General features: G+C 44.8%; 1 protein-coding gene across 2 annotated transcripts in view; it reads right to left on the bottom strand.

The window, feature by feature from the left end:
• SLCO3A1 (solute carrier organic anion transporter family member 3A1) overlaps positions 1–19,397 on the bottom strand; it is a 305,050-nt gene that overhangs the window by 21,932 nt on the left and 263,721 nt on the right. For both annotated transcript variants that reach the window (XM_041751583.1, XM_041751582.1), the window contains exons 8-9: positions 11,607–11,782; positions 7,383–7,447 (exon numbers count right to left, since the gene is read on the bottom strand). In XM_041751583.1, coding sequence (XP_041607517.1) covers positions 7,383–7,447; positions 11,607–11,782 — 241 coding nt within the window. The remainder of the gene's footprint in view (positions 1–7,382; positions 7,448–11,606; positions 11,783–19,397) is intronic.

A 19,397-nucleotide genomic window follows, 5' to 3' on the forward strand; every position in this document is an offset into this window, starting at 1 on the left:
CACTATTAACCGCCCTCTCTCCCCAGCCCTGTGTGGGGCAGTACTCTAAATATAAGCCCCCTCCATAGCCCTGTAACACCCCCTATTTTATATACAGAGAAATGGAAGCTGAGAGAGATTAATTATTTGTCCTAGGGTTGACATTTCAAAACCCAAACCCGATAATCTCCTTCTTACTAATTCAAAGTTTGTTGATTTGACGAGAAGATTTTAGGGCTCTTATCAGAGATTTCCAGGGCTACAGAAAACATCTTATTTACCCTGCCGCTAAGCACCTGGGAATAACTGGCTTGCAGAAGGCTGGTTTTGAAGCTTTCAGAGGTGAAACACACAGGGGTTCTGATCTTTGCAAAGCATAGAGGTGGAAATACACACACAAGGAGGTTCTGATCCTTGCAAAGTGCAGAGTCCTCTCTTCTCCAAGGTTGTTAATGCATCGAGTAGGCTGGGAGACTGTTTTGTAAGCAAACTCGGTATTTTGGAGAACACCTCAGGCAGTACTACTGGCAGACACTTGTCAGGAGGAAGAGCTGACAGTAGCCTTGCTTCACACAGGGAGCTCATGTGTGGAGGTTGCTTGGTGCGTGGGGAGGAAATGAGAACTTTGAAACTAGAGACAGCACAGACTCTGGATTCCAACTCTTGCCGCTAGGGAGTTTGTGACCCTGGGAAGTCACTCAACTTCACTGAATCTCAGTGCATTGTTTATTAAAACGGGCACAAAATGCTTTCTTGTATTGAGTTTTTATACAGATTAAACGAGATGGCATTTGTGAAAGCCCCTCCTGTAGCAGGGCTCTTAACAAATCTGGTTCCTTTCCTGTTCTTTGGATACCTGGAAATGTGTCCTCTTTTATTATCGCCATCTCCAGAGAAAAAGCTGCAGAATACTCTTCAAACCAAGACTCAGAGAATAACCCCAACTGGCAAGAATCCTTCATGTCCTAAGAATAAGTCTGTTTTGGAGGATAATCAGCCACTTCCAGAAGGGAGGCCGAGTGGATAAGATGTAAAGTAGTGCTTACTCCTGCTCTGAGCATCTTCATTCCATTGTGCCCTCAGTTATGGAAGAAGGGAGGAGAGTGATAATGGTAGAGTATTTTAGAAACTGCGCGTTTTAGAAGAACACTCTCCTCCTTGGATCCCTTCCCTTTTTGCCTTCCCCCTTCTATGTCTCCTGGGGAGCAACACACATTTGGAGTAGGCAAGAACCAGCGTCCCAATGCCAGGACACTGGGAACCCTGCTGTATGTTGGGGAGGGTATCCGAGGCTCAGTGCTGTTACAGAGAATATTAAAAGGATTAAATCTTGCTTCCTATTACACTCTGGCCCAAATTGCAGCTATATATATATTTTGATGCAAAAACTGCAATACTGTTCAAGGAAATGGTCCCTGTTTTCCTGAAATCTATTAATGGAGATTAAACCCCATGGTCTTCTATTTCGGCTATTTAAGTCAGGCCCCTCGTTGAAAAACCTGGACCTATTTATATTCTTTGGTCTAAACTGTAAAGGTGAACTTAAATCCACATACCTTTTTGGGACAAAATGGAAGCTGAAAATTGCTCTGCCATTTATATTTCAAAACCTATTGATTCCTCTCCAGCTTACCTGCCAAGACTTGAAGTCACCATGGAATCTCTCGTCAGCCTGTCAGAATGACTGTCATGTCCAGCACAAGCTACTGAGAGGGTCTGGAGAAAAACAGATTCTCTCTGCTTCAGCAATGCCAAGTAAGAGAGTGGACTTTTGGCACTGGCCAGCATGGCCCAGGGGTACTTGACGTTCACTTTTCTTAAATCAGGGAAGTTGGGTAGTGCTACTTTGTTCTCATTTCATTCCTGGGCTCCTTGTTAAAAGTCACTAAGGCTCAAAGAGCTTAAATATCCTGCCAAAAGCCACCTGGTCAGTAATGACAGAACTGGACTCAGAGCCAGCTGTATCTGCCTGCAGAGGGGTCCATGGTGAACAGGCAGTGCCACCTTAGCACACGTAAGGAAGTAGATCCTGGGTGGTGGGGATACTTCAGAATGTCAGACACAGGCATAGATGAGTGGGAGGAGTCTTTCATGCATTCCAGCCATTGCCCCCCACCCCTGACCATCCCACAACTGGGTGCATGGCTTCTCTACTAGGGCTTCTGGCACGCTGTGCTTACTTCTTCCAAAGCACTCATTTTATGTGTTCTACTTTCCTGTAGAACTCCTTTATATTAAAGACTTCATGGTAGGAGCTCAGTAGAGCTTTGACGAGGCACATCAGGAGCTTCCCAGACACATGGTTCCTGGAATAGTTTATGAAATGACCCAAGCCCCAGGGACAGTCTGTTTAGGAATGCCACGTGGGTCCAGAGGTACCCAGAGGCTGATGATCTCAATGCTTTTTGCTTAGCAGGTTGTTCTGAAAGCTAAGAGCAGGTATCTATGGGAGGAGAGTCTCTGGTGGCCAGCGCAGCCCCGGAAATACCCTTGAGACAACTGACTGTGTCTCTTAGTCTATGAAGGGCTCCTCCATATGCCCAGTCCCAGGGGCTGAGTTCCTTGGCTTCATCTTGTGCTTCTGTTGATTTTTTTTTGCTTTCATCTAGTCAGTTGCAGGGGGTTTCAATAGATGTTACCTCCACCATATGCTTCCATCTGTCCTTGAGTGATGGGAAGGACACCCCACTTCTTCAATCCACTGCTCTACCCTGGTTAGCTGCTTGTCCCTTAGGTGCTCTGGTTAGTTGTACCATGCCCTGCAGGACCACCATGCACCTTGTTCCCAGGCTAATGTGCCTAAATCAGAATTTTCAATGTGTATCCACTCTCCCCTCTAAATCTGTCATTTGCTCCACACTGGCAACTACTTAGCCAAGTAAAATCTTTTTTTCCCTTAAAATGCAAGGTCCAGATGCTTTCAGCACTACATATCCCTGATCCTTGCTTCATTCTCCTATTGGAGCTCCGCCGAAGGCAGGATACTGGCTCCTGCATATTTTTATAATCTTTGCAGCATCTTGAGCGGTGCCTTGAATGTAGCAGGATCTCATTGAATATCTGTTTCCATTAATTTAACTTGGTGTAACATCCACAGCATACAGTAGACCCCAGGGGCTAGCTTCTGGATCAGACATTCCAGCAGATGGTTTGCCAACACCCAGAGAGAAAAGCAGCGATCAGGGCATTTGCAAAAGGATGGAGGAGGGTGGATTTGACTGCATCAGAATTCTGCTATGAGTAGACCATTTAGTTTACTCTGAATCTACTGACTCAGCTTAATGTCGTCCTCCTCCATTCAACTTCTGCCACTGTTCTGGGTGACATGGACTTTTTCATAGACATGGCAGTTCCTCACCTGGTCTTTCATCGATTCCTTCTCAGTGTCAAAGCGGTTCATTTCCTTTCCTCTCTGGCCATCCTGCACCCTGGGCTTTGTCCTGTCTGCCTTATCCAGCCTAGGTACCATGTATGGTCCACCATTTAACCCCACTTTGGCCATCATCCTTAATTTCTTTGCCCCACACTCTTTCCAGCACACCTGCCATTGATACTACCAACCATGTCCCCAAATTCTACTGCAGGGCTGCTGGGGAAGCTCCCTCAGCTACACTGATCCTTGCCACTATAGTCCCTGCTCGATTAATTCCTTTCTACTGATGTTTAAAGCACCAAGGAAAAATAATCTCACATTTACTTCTGGGTCCTACTCTCTTTCCTTATACTCTTCATAGCCAAGTATCTGGGAAGAGTGGTCTCCTCATGTTGCCCCACTTCCTCATGCTCTGCCTCACTGAGGGTGGTGCATCAGAGACTGTCCAACATTAACAGCCCGTGCCTATGTGTGGCTACCTAAGTAAAAGTCAGTAAAAATTTAAATTTATACAAGCCACATTTCAAGGGCTCAATAGTCACATGTGATGCAAATATAGCGTATTTCTATTACTTCCGAAAGCTCCACTGGAACTGCCAGTCTATGCCATTCCCAAGTTGCTCTTTCTCCTGGTCTTCCTTTTTCAATAAGCAATGTCCCCGTTCATCATGTGATCCCAGCCTTTTTCAGGAGCTGTCACTGTGGATTCTTCCCTCTTACATACACCATTGTGTAGACTTCTATTCAGAGACTAAAACTTGAAGGTTCTTCTTTCATCCATACCTCCCCTGCCGAGGCCATCAGTTACTCCATCAGCTACTCCATTATACCAGTGGCATACTTTTCAATCCCTACATTCTTATTCTCCCCACAACAGATGGTGGGCTTTCCTCAAATGCACAACAATCTAGTCACTTCCTAGTAAAAGTCCATCAATGACTTCATCTGCCTTAGAGATAAAGATCAAACCTGTTGACAAGGCAGCAACCCTTCTGGATCATGTTCTTGATGGCCGCCACTCTTGCCCCATCTTCTGAAAGCTCCTGCTTGCCTCACACACTCCAGTCACACTGGGCTCCCTGCAACCCCAAACATGGTGCTCCCTTCCAGGCTTTAACTTCTGTATGCCTTTCCATATAAAGCATTCTCTCCTTGCTCATCTATATAACTTTTTCTCAGTCTTTATGTCTAAGGTAGACCTCACATTGTTTTAGACCCACACTCCAGTGTGAACCATGGCAAGGTCAGGTCCAGTGTCTCTTCCGTGTGTCCTCCACTGCACCCATGCTGACACCATCACGTATCTTGTCATACCAAACTGTGATGCTGCACTAAATTCCCATTTACCCATACAGGGCCAAGTACAAAGACCGACCGTGTCATGGAATCTGATTTCTTGGTTGACTCCTCATTGGTATGGTGGTTAAATCTTATTGGGTCCTACAGGAAATGAAATCAAGCCAATTGCAAAGACCTCTTCGGTAAGCTGCTTTTAAGTAAAAGATGAAGCTATCATATCCTGCTAGGGTAGAGTTCTCAAGACTGCGATTTGTGACCCGTAAGTGGGAAACAAAATCAATATGGTGGGTCATGACCAACTTTTTAAAAAGCATGGAATAGAAGAGAATGCATACATATTAAGGGTATTTTTTTATGTGTGAAATTTTTGTTTCAGCTATATTAATGCATATGTATGTGTGTACTGGGCCATAATGTAAAATTTATCTCTTGCTGGGGATTAGTCACTGAAGTTGAAAAATACTATTCTAGATAATGCCTGGTTGATTATTCCTGCGGCGACATACAAACAGTGGAACTGCTTCAGGGCAACATACAGTGATCTTAACGGTGTCATGTTATACAGGCTATATACTGTAATGTTCTGTCTTCAAATGTCCCATAATTTTCATTAACATTTCAGAAATATCTTACAAATCTTTTTTTTTTTTTTTTTCATTTTGTGCTAGCAAGTTATTCTGAAGGGAAACAATTTTTTTTTTTTTTTACCAGCTATATTGAGTCTTTAGCATTTGTTTAGAGGTGCAGAGATTTCCCCTAGAGCAACTCCACAGATGGGGGACTCTCACCTTTCCTGGTCAGCTTATAAGAGGACACCTAGTAGGAGGGCTGTACCCACTTACCTGGGTATGGTCCACAGAGCTCTGAACCCATTAGGTGCTCAAATAAAGGTTAGTTTGTTGAATGAATGTGTATGTGAAATGATTTTGCTCTTTACAGAAATATGGGTCCCCAACTTGCTATCTGATGTTACACACTCCTCCATCCACCCAAGTCATGGTGGCAGGGGTGAGGCATTATGGCATATGCATACTCTACCTTCCTGAGGAGAAGGAAAGAGATCAACATAATTATTATTCTATGGTTGTGGAGTTCTATAAGCCACTAGACCTTCCAGGAAGGCCTACGTGTTTTAGTTTGAATTCCAACTGAGTTTGTCTTAACTAGGTATCTTCATTACATAGAGCATTTCTGTTCTCTGCAAAATCGAAATATGATAAAAATGCCATTTACGTTTCCCTATGTGTACCACCATACATGGATTGATAAGGGTTGAGAGGACTCTGAGACCTTGTCCTGGGCATGGGAGGAAGGATCACAGCAATCCATTGGAAACATTTTGCTATGGGCAGAGAGGGGAAGTAAGGAGGTACGTGTGCCCTGGTATTTGCCATTCCCCAGGGAGGACCTTATGGATGATCTAAGAGAGGTATTCTTTTCTATATATCAATTATACAGGAATTCATCTCATTATAAAAGTAATGCACATATATAGTCATTCAAAATTTTAAAACACTTAGAAAAAATGACTTATAAGTTCTTTACTCAAAGACAATACACACCATGTCTGTGTTTAGCTTCCCAATATTCTTCCATGTTTATACTTTAAAAATGCTTGAACATATAGTATATAATAGACTTTTCTATACCCCCCCAAAACACACACACATCATGTGCCCTTTCCTAGACTATAAATACTTTCCAGAATTTTAGAGGGGACCATAAATCCTACTGGAATTCTAGATCATAATGGATGTAACTAATTCCCAGCTGTTGGACAGTTGGGTGGTTGCCAAATTTTCATTTTTTTTTTTTTACAAACATTTTCATAAGCGCTTCTACAGCTGAGTCTTTGTGCCCATTCACAGTGATATACTTAGAAGGAGGGGTTTAATTTTTACTCTGAAAATACACACCATGGTTATCTCCCTTTGCACATTTACCATATAATGTCCATTAAAGAAGACCACTAGGATTCAAGGGAAAAAAATTACCCTGTTTTGATCTTAGCCTTGACAAAGGGATATTCATAAAGCAATAGAAGTCTAGAGGGAGAAAGGTAGGGCACTCCTAGCAGCTGGGTTACCTGATCGGCCTTTCCAGATTCCCTCCGACCCTGCCAGCCTGTCCCCAAACCCAGGGAGAACCATGGCATATTCCTGTGCTTGGTTTTCTCATCTTAAAAACGAGAGTGTTGGGCTTAACTCCTTTTATCCACACCAAACCTTGGAATGTACACTGTATAGCATGAAGGTCACATTTGCCCCATCCTAGAAACCCAAGGTAAATAAACTCAATCAGTTTGGAAAAATTTAAAGGGTACAAAGTTTCCATTTGTGAGGCACTGTAAGAATGCCTTTGTCCCAGCTGGCAGCCCCATAAATGAAGCATTTCATGAGCTGCCCAGGGTTTGCTTAATGAGGGAGCCACATTACACCATCAAATGCTTTTCCCATTGGGGCCATCACTTTCTCCTTCTTATGCCGTTGAGAATTCAGTGTCACACAAAAACAGAGTTTATATAAATGAAAACTTTGTGGTATGCAGAGAATGGATAGGTCTAAATTCAGAGCAAAATTTACAGGTTTAAAGATTCTCTTTGCTGATAATTATTAAATTTCATTGGGGAAAAAAAAGGCAAGCTCAAAAATTGGGACAAATTCGCAGGTATTGACTCACCTGGTCAAAAGCATCCAATTCATTATGGAGGGAATAAAGAGAGCATACATACCCAACAAACGAAGGAGGAGGAACAAGACTCCCAGGGCATAAGACTTGAGTTCAGGGCTGACTGTCCTACGTGCAGAGAGATGAAGAAAGAAAGGAAAAGATTATCGCTCCACTTTAATTAACAGACCCGAGTCATCCACTGCTGTCCATCAGAGCCATTCTTTAAAACTAATGGCTTTTTTTTTTTTGGCTTTGTCTGCCTAAAGTCTGAAAAATAAGTGCAGTGACAATGTAAGTTTGGGAACTTAACAGTGTTCTTTAATAACACATGTCATTAGAAGGAACACATGCAAATGTGATCCCTAAAGTCTTTATTTAAAGACATTTTGCTGTTGCCAAGATAGGAAACCATCTTAAGTTGGTAGGATATATGTACTGGGGAAGTATCAACTGGGAAGATAATTTCTCTCATGCTTCACCAACAGCCAGACTCACCAACAATCTTGTTGTTCTCAGGTTATTTTGTGAAGTCAACCAGATGAGCATGGTTTGACACCCCTGATGGAACAACTTGCAAAATAATCCATTCATCTATAACCAGTTTTAGTGCCTTTTTAATGGGAAGAGTACCTTCAGATGGTCATAGTTCTTTGTTTTGAACTGACTCAATCACCCTAGCTTTGGTTTATCTAGAACAATCCATTTGAATGATTGTCTTGCACATTTTCTAGAATACTCTCCGACTATAACTTTTTCTGGGATAAGTCTGACAGTACAGGAGGTTTGGGAATGACCAATTCCAAATAGATGGGCCTCACAGCTGATCACATCTCTTTTGAAATGTCTCTTACTCTTATAATTGGTGTTAATTTAATGTTTGTCTCTTTCTCCTTGAATCCAGGGATGATTTGTATCTTGTTCATCATGAGTGCCACGACAATGTGTTGAGTAATATATAAATGGGTAGATGGGTGGGCACATGTCTCCCACTCAGGACCCAGTCTGGCCTCATCTCTGGTGGAGTGGTGAGGGAATGTGAAGGGAGATGTATTTGACCAACTACATGCACACACGCTCAGATCATCCCGGACATTGCTGGCAGAGAAACTTCCCCTTGTGCCATTCCCATCATGAGTCCCTAGGGGAGATGGGGAGGTAAACACATAACTATGAGCCTTGGAAGGACTTGGCTAGGCCTAGCTCCTTTCCAGTGTGGCCAAGCCTTTGGAAACATCAGGAGCATTTCAATATGGCTTGAAAGACCAGAAGGACCCATGCAACATAGGGAAGACCTAGGCCATCAATACTGTAGAAAATAAATGTTAGAAACAAAGTTATCAGTAGGATATCTAAGTCTACTAGGATATCTAGAACCTAGGATACATAACCCGCCTCTTGACTTAGTAGCTAAAATTATATTTTACATGACCCCAGAGGTCATTAATCTCACCATCCAATGCCATCCATCCAATGACCTACCACCTGTTTGAGGCTCAGGTGGGCATGTCTTTAGCTTCTTGGTAGGCTGGGCCAAAGGACACCATCAAACCAAAAGGAACATGGATGTAGTTTTTACAATCTTTGCCCTATTTCTAAGATTATCAGTGAAAAGTAAAAATGTGTTATTCTTAGGGAATGCCCATTTCTTCTCAATGGGCAAACCACTGTCTGGTTGATCAAGCCAGATGCCTGAAAAACGTCAATGATGAAATCAGTGTTTCTGGATAGAAATACAGCTAGTTCTCTTTAGAATGTGCCGTGTTAGAAAATCCAAGTTCTTCGGAGCTATCATCAGCTACATGGCTCCGGCTTTTGTACATTCACTTGACAGTATTGACTTGAAAGACACGTAAATAAAGACAAATTCTCCTTTTCCAGAAAACGTGCTGGCATAATGAGCTAGAAGATTTATCACTCGAAATTTGATTTCCTTTCAGTTCTCATGTCACTAGGAATCAAATGAGCAAGGTGCTAAGATCCCCCTTCATGTTCTCTTGGGGAGCTGGTTCCCATGGGGGGAGTCTTCGTTCTCAGATCTAGTTATGGAGAAATGGAAGGTTCCAGTCTGAATGTTACTGAAAGTTCCTGGCAAGGCCAGAGATGGGGTCTGAAATCTATAATTTATGAGCTGATGACCTTGAGAATACTGCTTAACCCCCCTCAGAGCCTCCACCTCCCTATCTGTAAAAGTGGAATGCTAATAAGGATGTAAACACATAATTAAAACAGGAGCCCAGTGCTGGGTCCAAAGCGGGGCGCAGCAGAGGTTACCTTTTATCTTCGCCTGTGGATGATCTGAGTACTGCTGTTGTGTGCGTTAGAGTGGGGCCATCACTCTGGGATGGGGCAAGGGCTGTGGCTTAGACTGTGCCCTCGTGCCTGCCTGGAACATCTATGATGGCAAAGTGGACTAGAATAGTGACAGAATAAGGTGCTACCCCGATCATCTTGATGGGCACAACATGCGAGCCTATGCCTCCAACAGGCCCTAGCAGAGCAGGGGCTTATGGGGTAGCCGAGGTCCAGCCTAGATCACAGAGGCCAGTGGCTGCTAATCTAGTCAAAGGAATCAAATGTTTCCTGAAAATCTCCAAGAGCTGTTTATCAAGCTGAGACTTGGAAGTGAATAAGATCTCAGCTTTCTGTATTTGCCAGTCTCCAGCAGTGAGCTGGCTTTTTGTATAAAAGTCATGGGGAGAGAAGAAAGTAGACTAGTCACTGCTAATGGTCACGAAGGTCATTTTTCCTGTACCTTCGTGGTACCTTTTGTTTGTGACCAACAAATATAACTTCATGGAAATTTCTAATAATGAAACATAAGTTACCCATAACACAGCCACCCGAAACCCATACCTAGGATCTGAGGGTTTTGTCCGTATGCATATTATACATAATCAACCTCCGTAGGTAATTTAAGTGTAATAGTTCAACCCATAAATACTTTTCATTCTTATGAATTTTCATTATCCCATTGAGCTATGGTACAGTACTATAATTTAATTCATTATTCCAATTCAGGTTTTTCTGCTATTACACAGTTAACATTGTAATAAAAATCTGTCTGCACTGAGCTCCTTTTTGGGTAGAGAAGTATTTTCCTAAGTGGTGAGACATAGGGTTGCCTCATAAAAAAATCTGAACATTTTTATGACTCTTGATTCACAATGCTATATTGCTTCTTTGAAAGGAGCAATAGGCTTTTCAATGCCACCAGCAGTATGCAATCTGACCAGTTTTGCTACAGCCTTGCGAGCACTGGGGGTGAATATTTAACACTGATTTCTCAAGTTTAGTAAGTATAAAATGGCACTGTGTTATTGTTGCCTTAATGCTTCTGCACATTAACAAGGTTTTACTAATGACCTCCTTGAGAATAAACGCACTTTGTAGAAATACGCCTCCTCAGGAATTCATAACAGAGATCAGGAAATGCGGTAGGCATGGGGAGAAGGAGAGAGGAGCTTGGATAAAGCAGGTGGGGACGTGTACTGGCACAGGTCACATTCAAGCATTGCACTCCCCTTTGTATTTCTAGCTCCTTGGAGTGAACCAGCAACATCCTAGTAAAGTGGGTCTGTGTTTGGTGTTACTTCCTCTAGTTTAACACAGACACTGGGTTACAGAGGGTTCCACTTTTAGGTTCTTCACACAAATCTAGGTAACTTCACAAATGTACAAGTATTTAGAATATGACCCCATAGTTCATCTCTGAGGCACCTCACCTGCCCTCAGAACAGGTCCCGAGAGACAGGGAACCACAGCCTATGGGTGCTTTCTCTAACCATCTATTTGTATAGGAGTAATCACCAGTGGCATACACATGGCCTCAGTGGGACCCAGATCACTGCAAGAGGCCAGCAGGACCAATGATGTCATCACTCCCAGGTCCCAATTCAGAAACAAATCTGAGGGGAAAATGTGGCTGATCAGTGGCTGGACAGGGGCTGAACTTGGGGACCTACCTAGTCCAATGCCACTTACGTTTTATTCCAACAATGCTGCTTTCCATAAAAATCAATGCAGGATCAGAGTTCCTTTCAAAAATCCCCCACACAGTCCACTCTTGGGAGGATCTGAAAGTGTATCATCTCCCTTGGGCCACGCTTTCTGGTCTTGTGTGAGAGCCCTGTCAAATGTAACTAATTCCCATCAGCCTGGGGAACCTGGTTCGAAAGACTCACGCGGGACCTGAAGTTCTGGCCTCCCAAGGCGGCAGATGTGCATGAAGTGGGCAGAGGAAGGGCAAGAGGCAAGCCTGGCTCGCTAGTCCCTGGTCTGAGCTCACCTGATAAGGATGATGACCGAGGGTGTCTGCGCCATCGCCCCAATCATACTGCAGACACACATCACACACAGGAAGGTGAGGAAGGCCTCTTGGCACCCAGGACTGGGGCATTTTCCAGGAACCACAGTCGTGTTCTCGGGTGGGACGGTCGTGAGGCACGCACAGCCGGTGAGATTCTGAAATGCAAGTGTTCAACCGTTTTAACCGGGGGCATCTCCGGTTTCCAAACCCAAAGCCATCCATCAGCTGGAGCTGTCACAGCCTAATTATGCATTCTGTGGCATTCCATTAATTAGGTCTGAATAAACGAGTTAGCTTTTTAAGGAAGTTGCAAAACACATGCAAATACAGGAATATTTACAGGGAGGAGAGCCTCAGCCCCATCTCCTGTGTATTTCATTTCCACGTTCCAGAATCCCTCAATAAGCTGTACCCTAGACAAATGTGTCCCCCCCACCCAATACAATTAGAGAGGAAGCTGTGCCTCCATAGTATGATAAAACATTGCCAAATTAATGTTATAATTACTTGCCAATTTGTCCTCTCTTTTATGCAGTGATAATTACAATGAAGTGTATTAAAAGAAGTAAATCAGGTAACCTGCATATTGTTGCTGGTTCAGTGCCCAGTGTGGCACTTGGAACAAAGGACCTGCATTGTCATGCATGTAGTTGCTGCTCTTGTGGGCCACTGGAGGGGGCAGCTTAATGGGACCATTCTCATGTGGCAGGGTAAGCAAAGAGGGCTAAGAGATGCCAGGAGCTTGCAGCACATCGCACACAGGCAGCGAGCTAAAGCCCAAACCAGACACATTTATTAATACTTGATCCAAGGAGGGGGGAAAGAAAGGGACTGCGTTCCATTTGATCTTGTGGGTGGATTCTTGCCCAGCTGCCCCTGCTCCCGGGCGCGGTCCAATCCTCCCTTCATCATCAGAGAAATTTCTGATGGTAAAGGGAGGAGCAGCGGCTGGGAGAGGCAGTGCCAAGCGAGCGCCAAGCCAATTAAGGTTCGATAATAATAGTGCAGAGGCCTTTAATGAATACAATCATAAATGATTCATTGCTTTTCTTCTCGAGACTGCTCGGCTTTCAGAGCACATGCCAAGGAAAATCCTCCTGAGGGTCAAACAAATCCCCTTTGGCTTCCACATTCTTCTGCTTGTCCTCATTCCTCTCCATCCTCCTGTCCCTTCTTTTCTCTTCCCACAGAACAGGGCATAGGTAGGGGTTTTTCTCAGCCCAGCAAACCGTATGGGATGCTTTCAGGGGTGTCCTAAAGCCCTTAGGTACCTTCCTACCCCCTCAGAGTCACCCGGTGTGGCTGTGCCCTGCACAGGGGCCTTTATCCACAGGGCAGAGGTGAGAGGTGTGGGCAGACATGGTATGGGGCTGGACTTCCTTAGCTTTGTGTCCAGAGCAGGTGCCTCTGTTTAAATGGACTGGTTATAGCACCTTGTGACCTATACTGTAATTCCCCAGAGGTGCCGAGACCGTGTCCCTCTGCCCTTCCCCATACATTACTGCCTGGGTGCTTCCTAAAACTTCTGTAAAACCCTCTCCCTCTTTGAGGCTTCCCTTCACTGAGCCAGAATCCCCACTGGCCCTGAGCCAGGTCCTTCTGCGGGCCCTCAGGAGCCCAGCACCCCCACCCCTGCCATGTGGACACACTCCACCCCCCACACCCCACTGCTGGAGACCTCGTGGCTCCCGGCATGAGGACCAAGTCTTAGGCATACTCTCCTGAGCATTTCAGGGCACTCAGATACAGCAGGTGAAGTTTAGCAGATGATTTTAGAATGCATATGTGAATGAATCTTCCCCCGTGTTTAGCAGGAGGCAGGACTTCTCCCCACCTAGAACTTAAAATGTCACCTTCTCTCTACTCAGGGGAGGAAAAGTGTTACCCCCTCTCTTCAGAACTCAACTTCACAGCCAAACTTTGCTGTCTACACTCGCCACCTCCATCTCATCCACCAAGCTCCCACTCATTCCAGTTGGCTCCTGTCCTCACATGCAGGATCCAGATGGTGCTAAGCGCTCCGGGGACCTCCATATCCCGACTCCATCACCCACTTTTCTCTTACTAGAGCCCTTGGGACACATGCCCATGAACCACTCCCCTCTGTGGCTTCCACAGGCCATAATCCCCCCAGACCCACATCATTCATCCTGCCCCAAGGCTCTGAGCATGTTGCCATCTCCATGCTGAACCCAGGAACAAATGACCCGACCTGGATTCTGCACTGTCAGCTTGGCACTATTCCCTGTCTATGCTGGGAACTACTTCCCTAGAATTCCCTTCTCTGCAGGGCTGAGAGCTGTTCTCAGGGAGGGCAGGGTGGGGGTGGGGGGCGGCACGGATGAGATTTAGAAGGCAGAAGTGAAGTAGAGGCTACTACCGTCAGAAGGCCAGATACAGGGATGATACCCGTGGAGGTGCACAGAAGGTGCCAGCTGGCCCTAGCATCCGTGTGTACACGCCCCCCCCCCCTCATTTCCACCTGCCCTGCTGACAACAGAGGCCCTGTAGCCACCTCTACTGATGTGGCTATATGCCCACTGACCTAGTCAGTACCCTGGTCAGTACTGTCTTAGGCTTTTCCCACAAACCCCCACATTCCCACCAGTGCCAGTGCTTCTGGGGATGGAGTAACCATCCTCCATGCCTTCATCTCACTCCTCCCAGATTTTAATTCTCCAACTCCTCTGTGTTCACATTAACTCTAACTCCCACACTAAACTCTTTATTTCTAACATAACTGTGGGTGCTGTTTTCCTGACGGATGCACGTTCCCCCTCCCCACCCCCCTTTCCCTCTGCATCTCTTGCCTGAGAAGTGGCATCTTATTAACTTTCTGGAAACTTTCTGATAATTCCGGACCCCGCCCCTGACTCCCATGTCTGAGCCATCGTCCTCATGAGTGTGAGGCAAGTGAGGCCAGACATCACTGTGGTTTTGCTAATTTATCCTCAGCTCTAGAGGAGAGGGCTTGGCTGATGACAGGGAGTCAACAGCTATTCATCGAATAAATAAATAGCTCTCAAGTCCTATTCATTTCATCATCTCCTAAATCCTTCTAAACCCTCAAATCCTTGTCTCGGATTCCTGTAGTAAGCTATAAGAAAAGAGAGATCCAGGTCTGTGGGGCTAAGAACCACAGATATAAATGAGAAACAGGCCTCTCAGGGATGGCTATGGTCTTGCTTCATCAAGCATCCTAGGAACTGAGCTCTGACTTACACAGCCTCTTAGGAATGTGATGTGAGTACTGGAACTGAGTGATCAGGCCAGGACCCTATGAATGAACCATGTGATTGCTAAGCTTTATTTAGTTTAAAAAGTAACCTGTGGTTGGGACCTATGCTCAGTCTTAGATCTTTGCCCAATACCTAGACTAGGGCTCAAATGCATGATATTTACCATAAAAGGAAAGTACCTGGCTCCTCTCTGTTCTGAGAAGTAGAAAACTCCTTCTGAAATGAACCTACTCCAGATTAGGTCTCTGCTCCTGGCCCCATAGAATGGATTAAAATGAGATATCTTTCTCTTAGACTGTCTGACACAGTGACTACACAGCCCTGTCTGGTCTGGGGGAGAGACAGGGAATGTGACCATGAAGCCAATGTCCTGGGAATGCAGTGAGTGGACAGCAGAGTTGAGCCACCATGGGATCTGTCTGCAGCCAAGACAAAGGGAAGGAGGTGACAGCCCACAAAGCCAAGGAGAGGGAAGGGACAAAAAGCAGAGCAGCTTCAGGGCTCTGGGCAGAAATGAGGCATTTGTAGGGTCATTATTAATGCCAGAAAAGCAGAAGTGAAAAATGCAAGCAGTAAGATGTCAGCTTGCTGGTGCCAAGAGGAGAAGCTGGAAATGGGGTGGGGGGTCTCTCCCAGAGGTTCTAGGCAAACCTGTATTTATTTATTCAGATTTAATTTATTTGAGAAGAGCTATGGAAGAGGCTAGGGAGGAGATAAGCCAGAGGGTCTGAGCAGGGGCCTGGATGCGGTCTCCTTTCTGGGCAGGTGACCCAGTCTGACACGAAACCAGGAACCGCTGGGTAGTCACACAGTCTGGGAGGCAGCTGGGACTTTCCTACGATCCTTCCAAGAGGGAATCTAAGGGAACATGCTAAGCCTGTGGTCATATGACAAGAGATGGGGAACATCCTTCATTTGGGCTCAGGTGACACAAGAAATGGACCTGGATGTCATGCTAAAGGAGGTGTGGGGACTCTGGCAGCAAAGGCAGCTGTTTGGGAAGAAACTTCCACCCACATTCATATATGTGGGAAGAACCACGGATGAGGACCACACAGTTTTATCTTTCCCAAAATTGCAAAAGATGACTTTCCACCTATGGGGTTTCACAGACTATCACCCTAAATAAAAAGGAAGTGGAGGGACAGCCCTTCTGCTGATACTACCCGGGCAGCTGCATGGGAACTCCTAAACTTGCAAAAGCTCCAAGCAGCAAGAAGCTTAGAAATACAGAGCTAACCTGGGTGTGCAAGAACAATTCACTTTACTGAAGAGATGACAGAGGCTGGGATCCTAATTCTCACCCTGTTGGTATACAACAGTACCATCTGGCCAATCCAAAAAAAGCAGATGGGTCTCAGAAACTGCCTGTAGATGGTCATGGCCTGAATGAAGTGGTACACCCAATGCTGCTCTCTTTGGCAGTCCCCAATACATTTAACTATTAAGAAAGTACACTGGGCTCCAGGAGATTGGTTTTACCATTCCTGATCTGGCAAATGCCCAAGTTTTCATCCCTGTTTCAAAGGGATGTCTTCCAAGTTCACCATTCTGTGGGAGGGAATGAGGTCTCTGCTGCCTCCATGAGAGCTGGATTCTCTGTCTGGGGTCACATATTGACATAGAAGAAGGGGGTCAGGGTGGGGGAAGAGGGACAGGGTCTGGCTTTACTGGAAGTAAGTTCATCCTGATTTATCATGTTGATAATCAGATAACCACTGTTCTCACAGAGGAGCTGGCCTGGCGAGGTTTTGGGACCAGTGCTGACCCAGAGGACAGAGCAGGACTGACTGGTAAATTCTAACAAGAACCCATCCTATAGACAGACTTGCCTGGGCACAACATGACATAAGTACAAGAGCCACAATGCTGCTTGCAAGACCCAAAGTTTTGCAGCAATCTGAATGCCCATGATACAGACTGGTTACATGGGCTCCAACAGATCCACACAACGGAAGATTACGTAGCTATAAAAAAGGTAGGAGCATGTTCCTGACATTTATATTGATAGGAAAAGAACAACATAAATTACTAACAATGAAAGCCACATGAACAAAGCACAGAATAAGAAAGACCTTGCAGATGCATTAAACTCCAGTCGGAATATACAAGAAACTTAAAAACAGTAATTACTCTACTTGGCGGAGTGGTGGGTGGAACAGTAGGTGAAAAGAAAACGCAGGGGGAGAGTTCCCACTTTTTTTTTTATACTGTTTGATTTCTGAACAACACAAATATTTCATCTATTTAAAAAAATGAAGAACTGCAGAAATTACAAAATAAAGAAGAAATCAATGAAGAGTAGCGTAGCCACTGGAAATCGTACTCCTATTCTACATTCAGTCATTAATTTAGACTGAGAAATGTTTCTATTCACATATAATGATGGGGATAAATAATTATAATAAATCTGGAGACCACGAAAATAGAAAAATTACTCTTTACAATCTTGGATTAATTTTCTATTGACAAAGGAAATTGTAAGCATGCTATTTTGACAGCTCCTATTACAAGGGAAAAAAATACTTTTCAGCAAGGTTTCAAAAATACTGGCAAATGAACTTGTTCGTGTTTAGGTCTTCTTCCCCCCACATGTAATACTGGTGTCTCAATTTCTATGAGTCATACAAATAAAACTGATTCCTAGGTTGAAAGAGGACTTTTCCAAGTGGATGGCATGGGGGTCAATGAGGTTATGTGCGTGGAGAGCCTGCAGTACGGAAAGGCAGACATTCTGGAATATTCTTTTCTGCTTTTCTTTCTCTAATATATTCAGAAATACTGAATACTGTTACTAGGCAGAAATGACAATTTCCATTAGAAGCCGGGCCCTAGACCTGTAGTTTGCTGCCTGTGAGACCCCTGACCCTTTATGCGTGACATCCTAATAAGGGGATGACAGATTGGGACCTCCTCCTTCTAGTGGCAACGTGCTCCTATGCATCCTAGACACCTACAGATTCTCTCATTATTCAGGAAAGTTCCTCCGACGCTCTCCCGTCATTCATTACTGTCCTTTTGTAGCTCAGAATCTCTTCACTGTATCAGCCCAACCCAAGCTGGTATTTTTAGGTAAAGACCTCAGAGCTCACGTGCCTCAAGGCAAAGGGGATATTGAAAACCTGCAAGAGGAAACACACTCTCATGTTCCCTTTCAGGGTCGCGGGCTGAAGGGTAACAGCCAGGGAGAAACATTCTGGGATGAAAGCAAGACCTCCATCCACCTTTCGCTCCCATAACCTGTAATGCAGGAGCCAGACCACATCCAGGCAGAGCTTTAATTATCTCCTGCAGAGGGGGAGGAAAGGGCTGGTCTTTGGGGAGTAGCAAGGACCAGTGCTTTGCTCCAGCCGCCTCAGGTAGGAGGTGTGGGCACAACGCAGATGAGGAAGGATGTAGCTGATGCAGGGTGATGAGTATCAGACCCCTATGCTTCTCCCTCTTCCATTTGGAACCTGTCCTCAGAGCACAAAGTCCAAGCCTCAATGCACACACAGTCCACACCGGATTGTCCTTCCGTGTCTCTCTGCCACCACATACACACCCATCCTTCACGAGAAGGCCCCCTCCCCACTGCTCCTCCTTCTCTGGGGGAAGACACCCACACACTTCCCTTCCAGCCGCACCTGCCCTGAATTAATTCCCGAATCCCTCATGGTTCACTGATCTCTCCATGTGCCTGCTTCTTTCTCTTAGAATGTAACCATCTATCCTTCAATGGCGGGTTTCTTTCTTTTTCTTTCTTTTTTTTTTTAAGATTTATTTTTATTTATTTATGATAGACAGAGAGAGAGAGAGAGGCAGAGACACAGGCAGAGGGAGAAGCAGGCACCATACCGGGAGCCCAACGCGGGACTCGATCCCGGGACTCCAGGATCGCGCCCTGGGCCAAAGGCAGGCGCGAAACCGCCGAGCCACCCAGGGAGCCCCGGTTTATTTCTTTTTGATAAAAAAGTTTTCTCCTCATTGAAAAAGCAATCCATGTTCACTTTGGACAATTTAGTAATATGTAGAAAATTTGAGAGAAACACATAAAAATTAATTTTTCAATCCCTAGCCAGAGGTAATGTTCTGTGAACAGCTGGCTATATATCTCTGGTATAGATCTTTCCATGTAGAGATATACAAATATTTAGATTTTTCCTTTTTTTTTTTTTTTACTAAAAGGGATCATAATCTGTATATCGTTTTATAATATGCTCTTTCTGCTTAATAGGCTAGCTGTCGCTTGTGGGTGTTCCTTTTGTACACAATTCTATTAATACGTTACATCTCATCTCATAGTAAACATGAGCTCCTACCTTTCCAGCCCTCTATCTCTAATGCCTAGTCTAGGGCCTGAGATATATTAGATGTTCGGGGTTATAGTGCCCTAATTGGGCTTGATTTCAGAATATTTATGTCTTCTGACCAACCATTGCCTTGAATGAGTGTAGACTTTTTAATCCGTTCTGGCTCTATAAGAGAGCTTGCAAACTCCAAGCCTTTGAGGGCAAGATAGGAAACAGATAAGAAAACTGGCCCAGGTCTA

This window comes from Vulpes lagopus, chromosome 4 (assembly GCF_018345385.1).
Source record: "Vulpes lagopus strain Blue_001 chromosome 4, ASM1834538v1, whole genome shotgun sequence".
NCBI lineage: Eukaryota > Metazoa > Chordata > Mammalia > Carnivora > Canidae > Vulpes > Vulpes lagopus.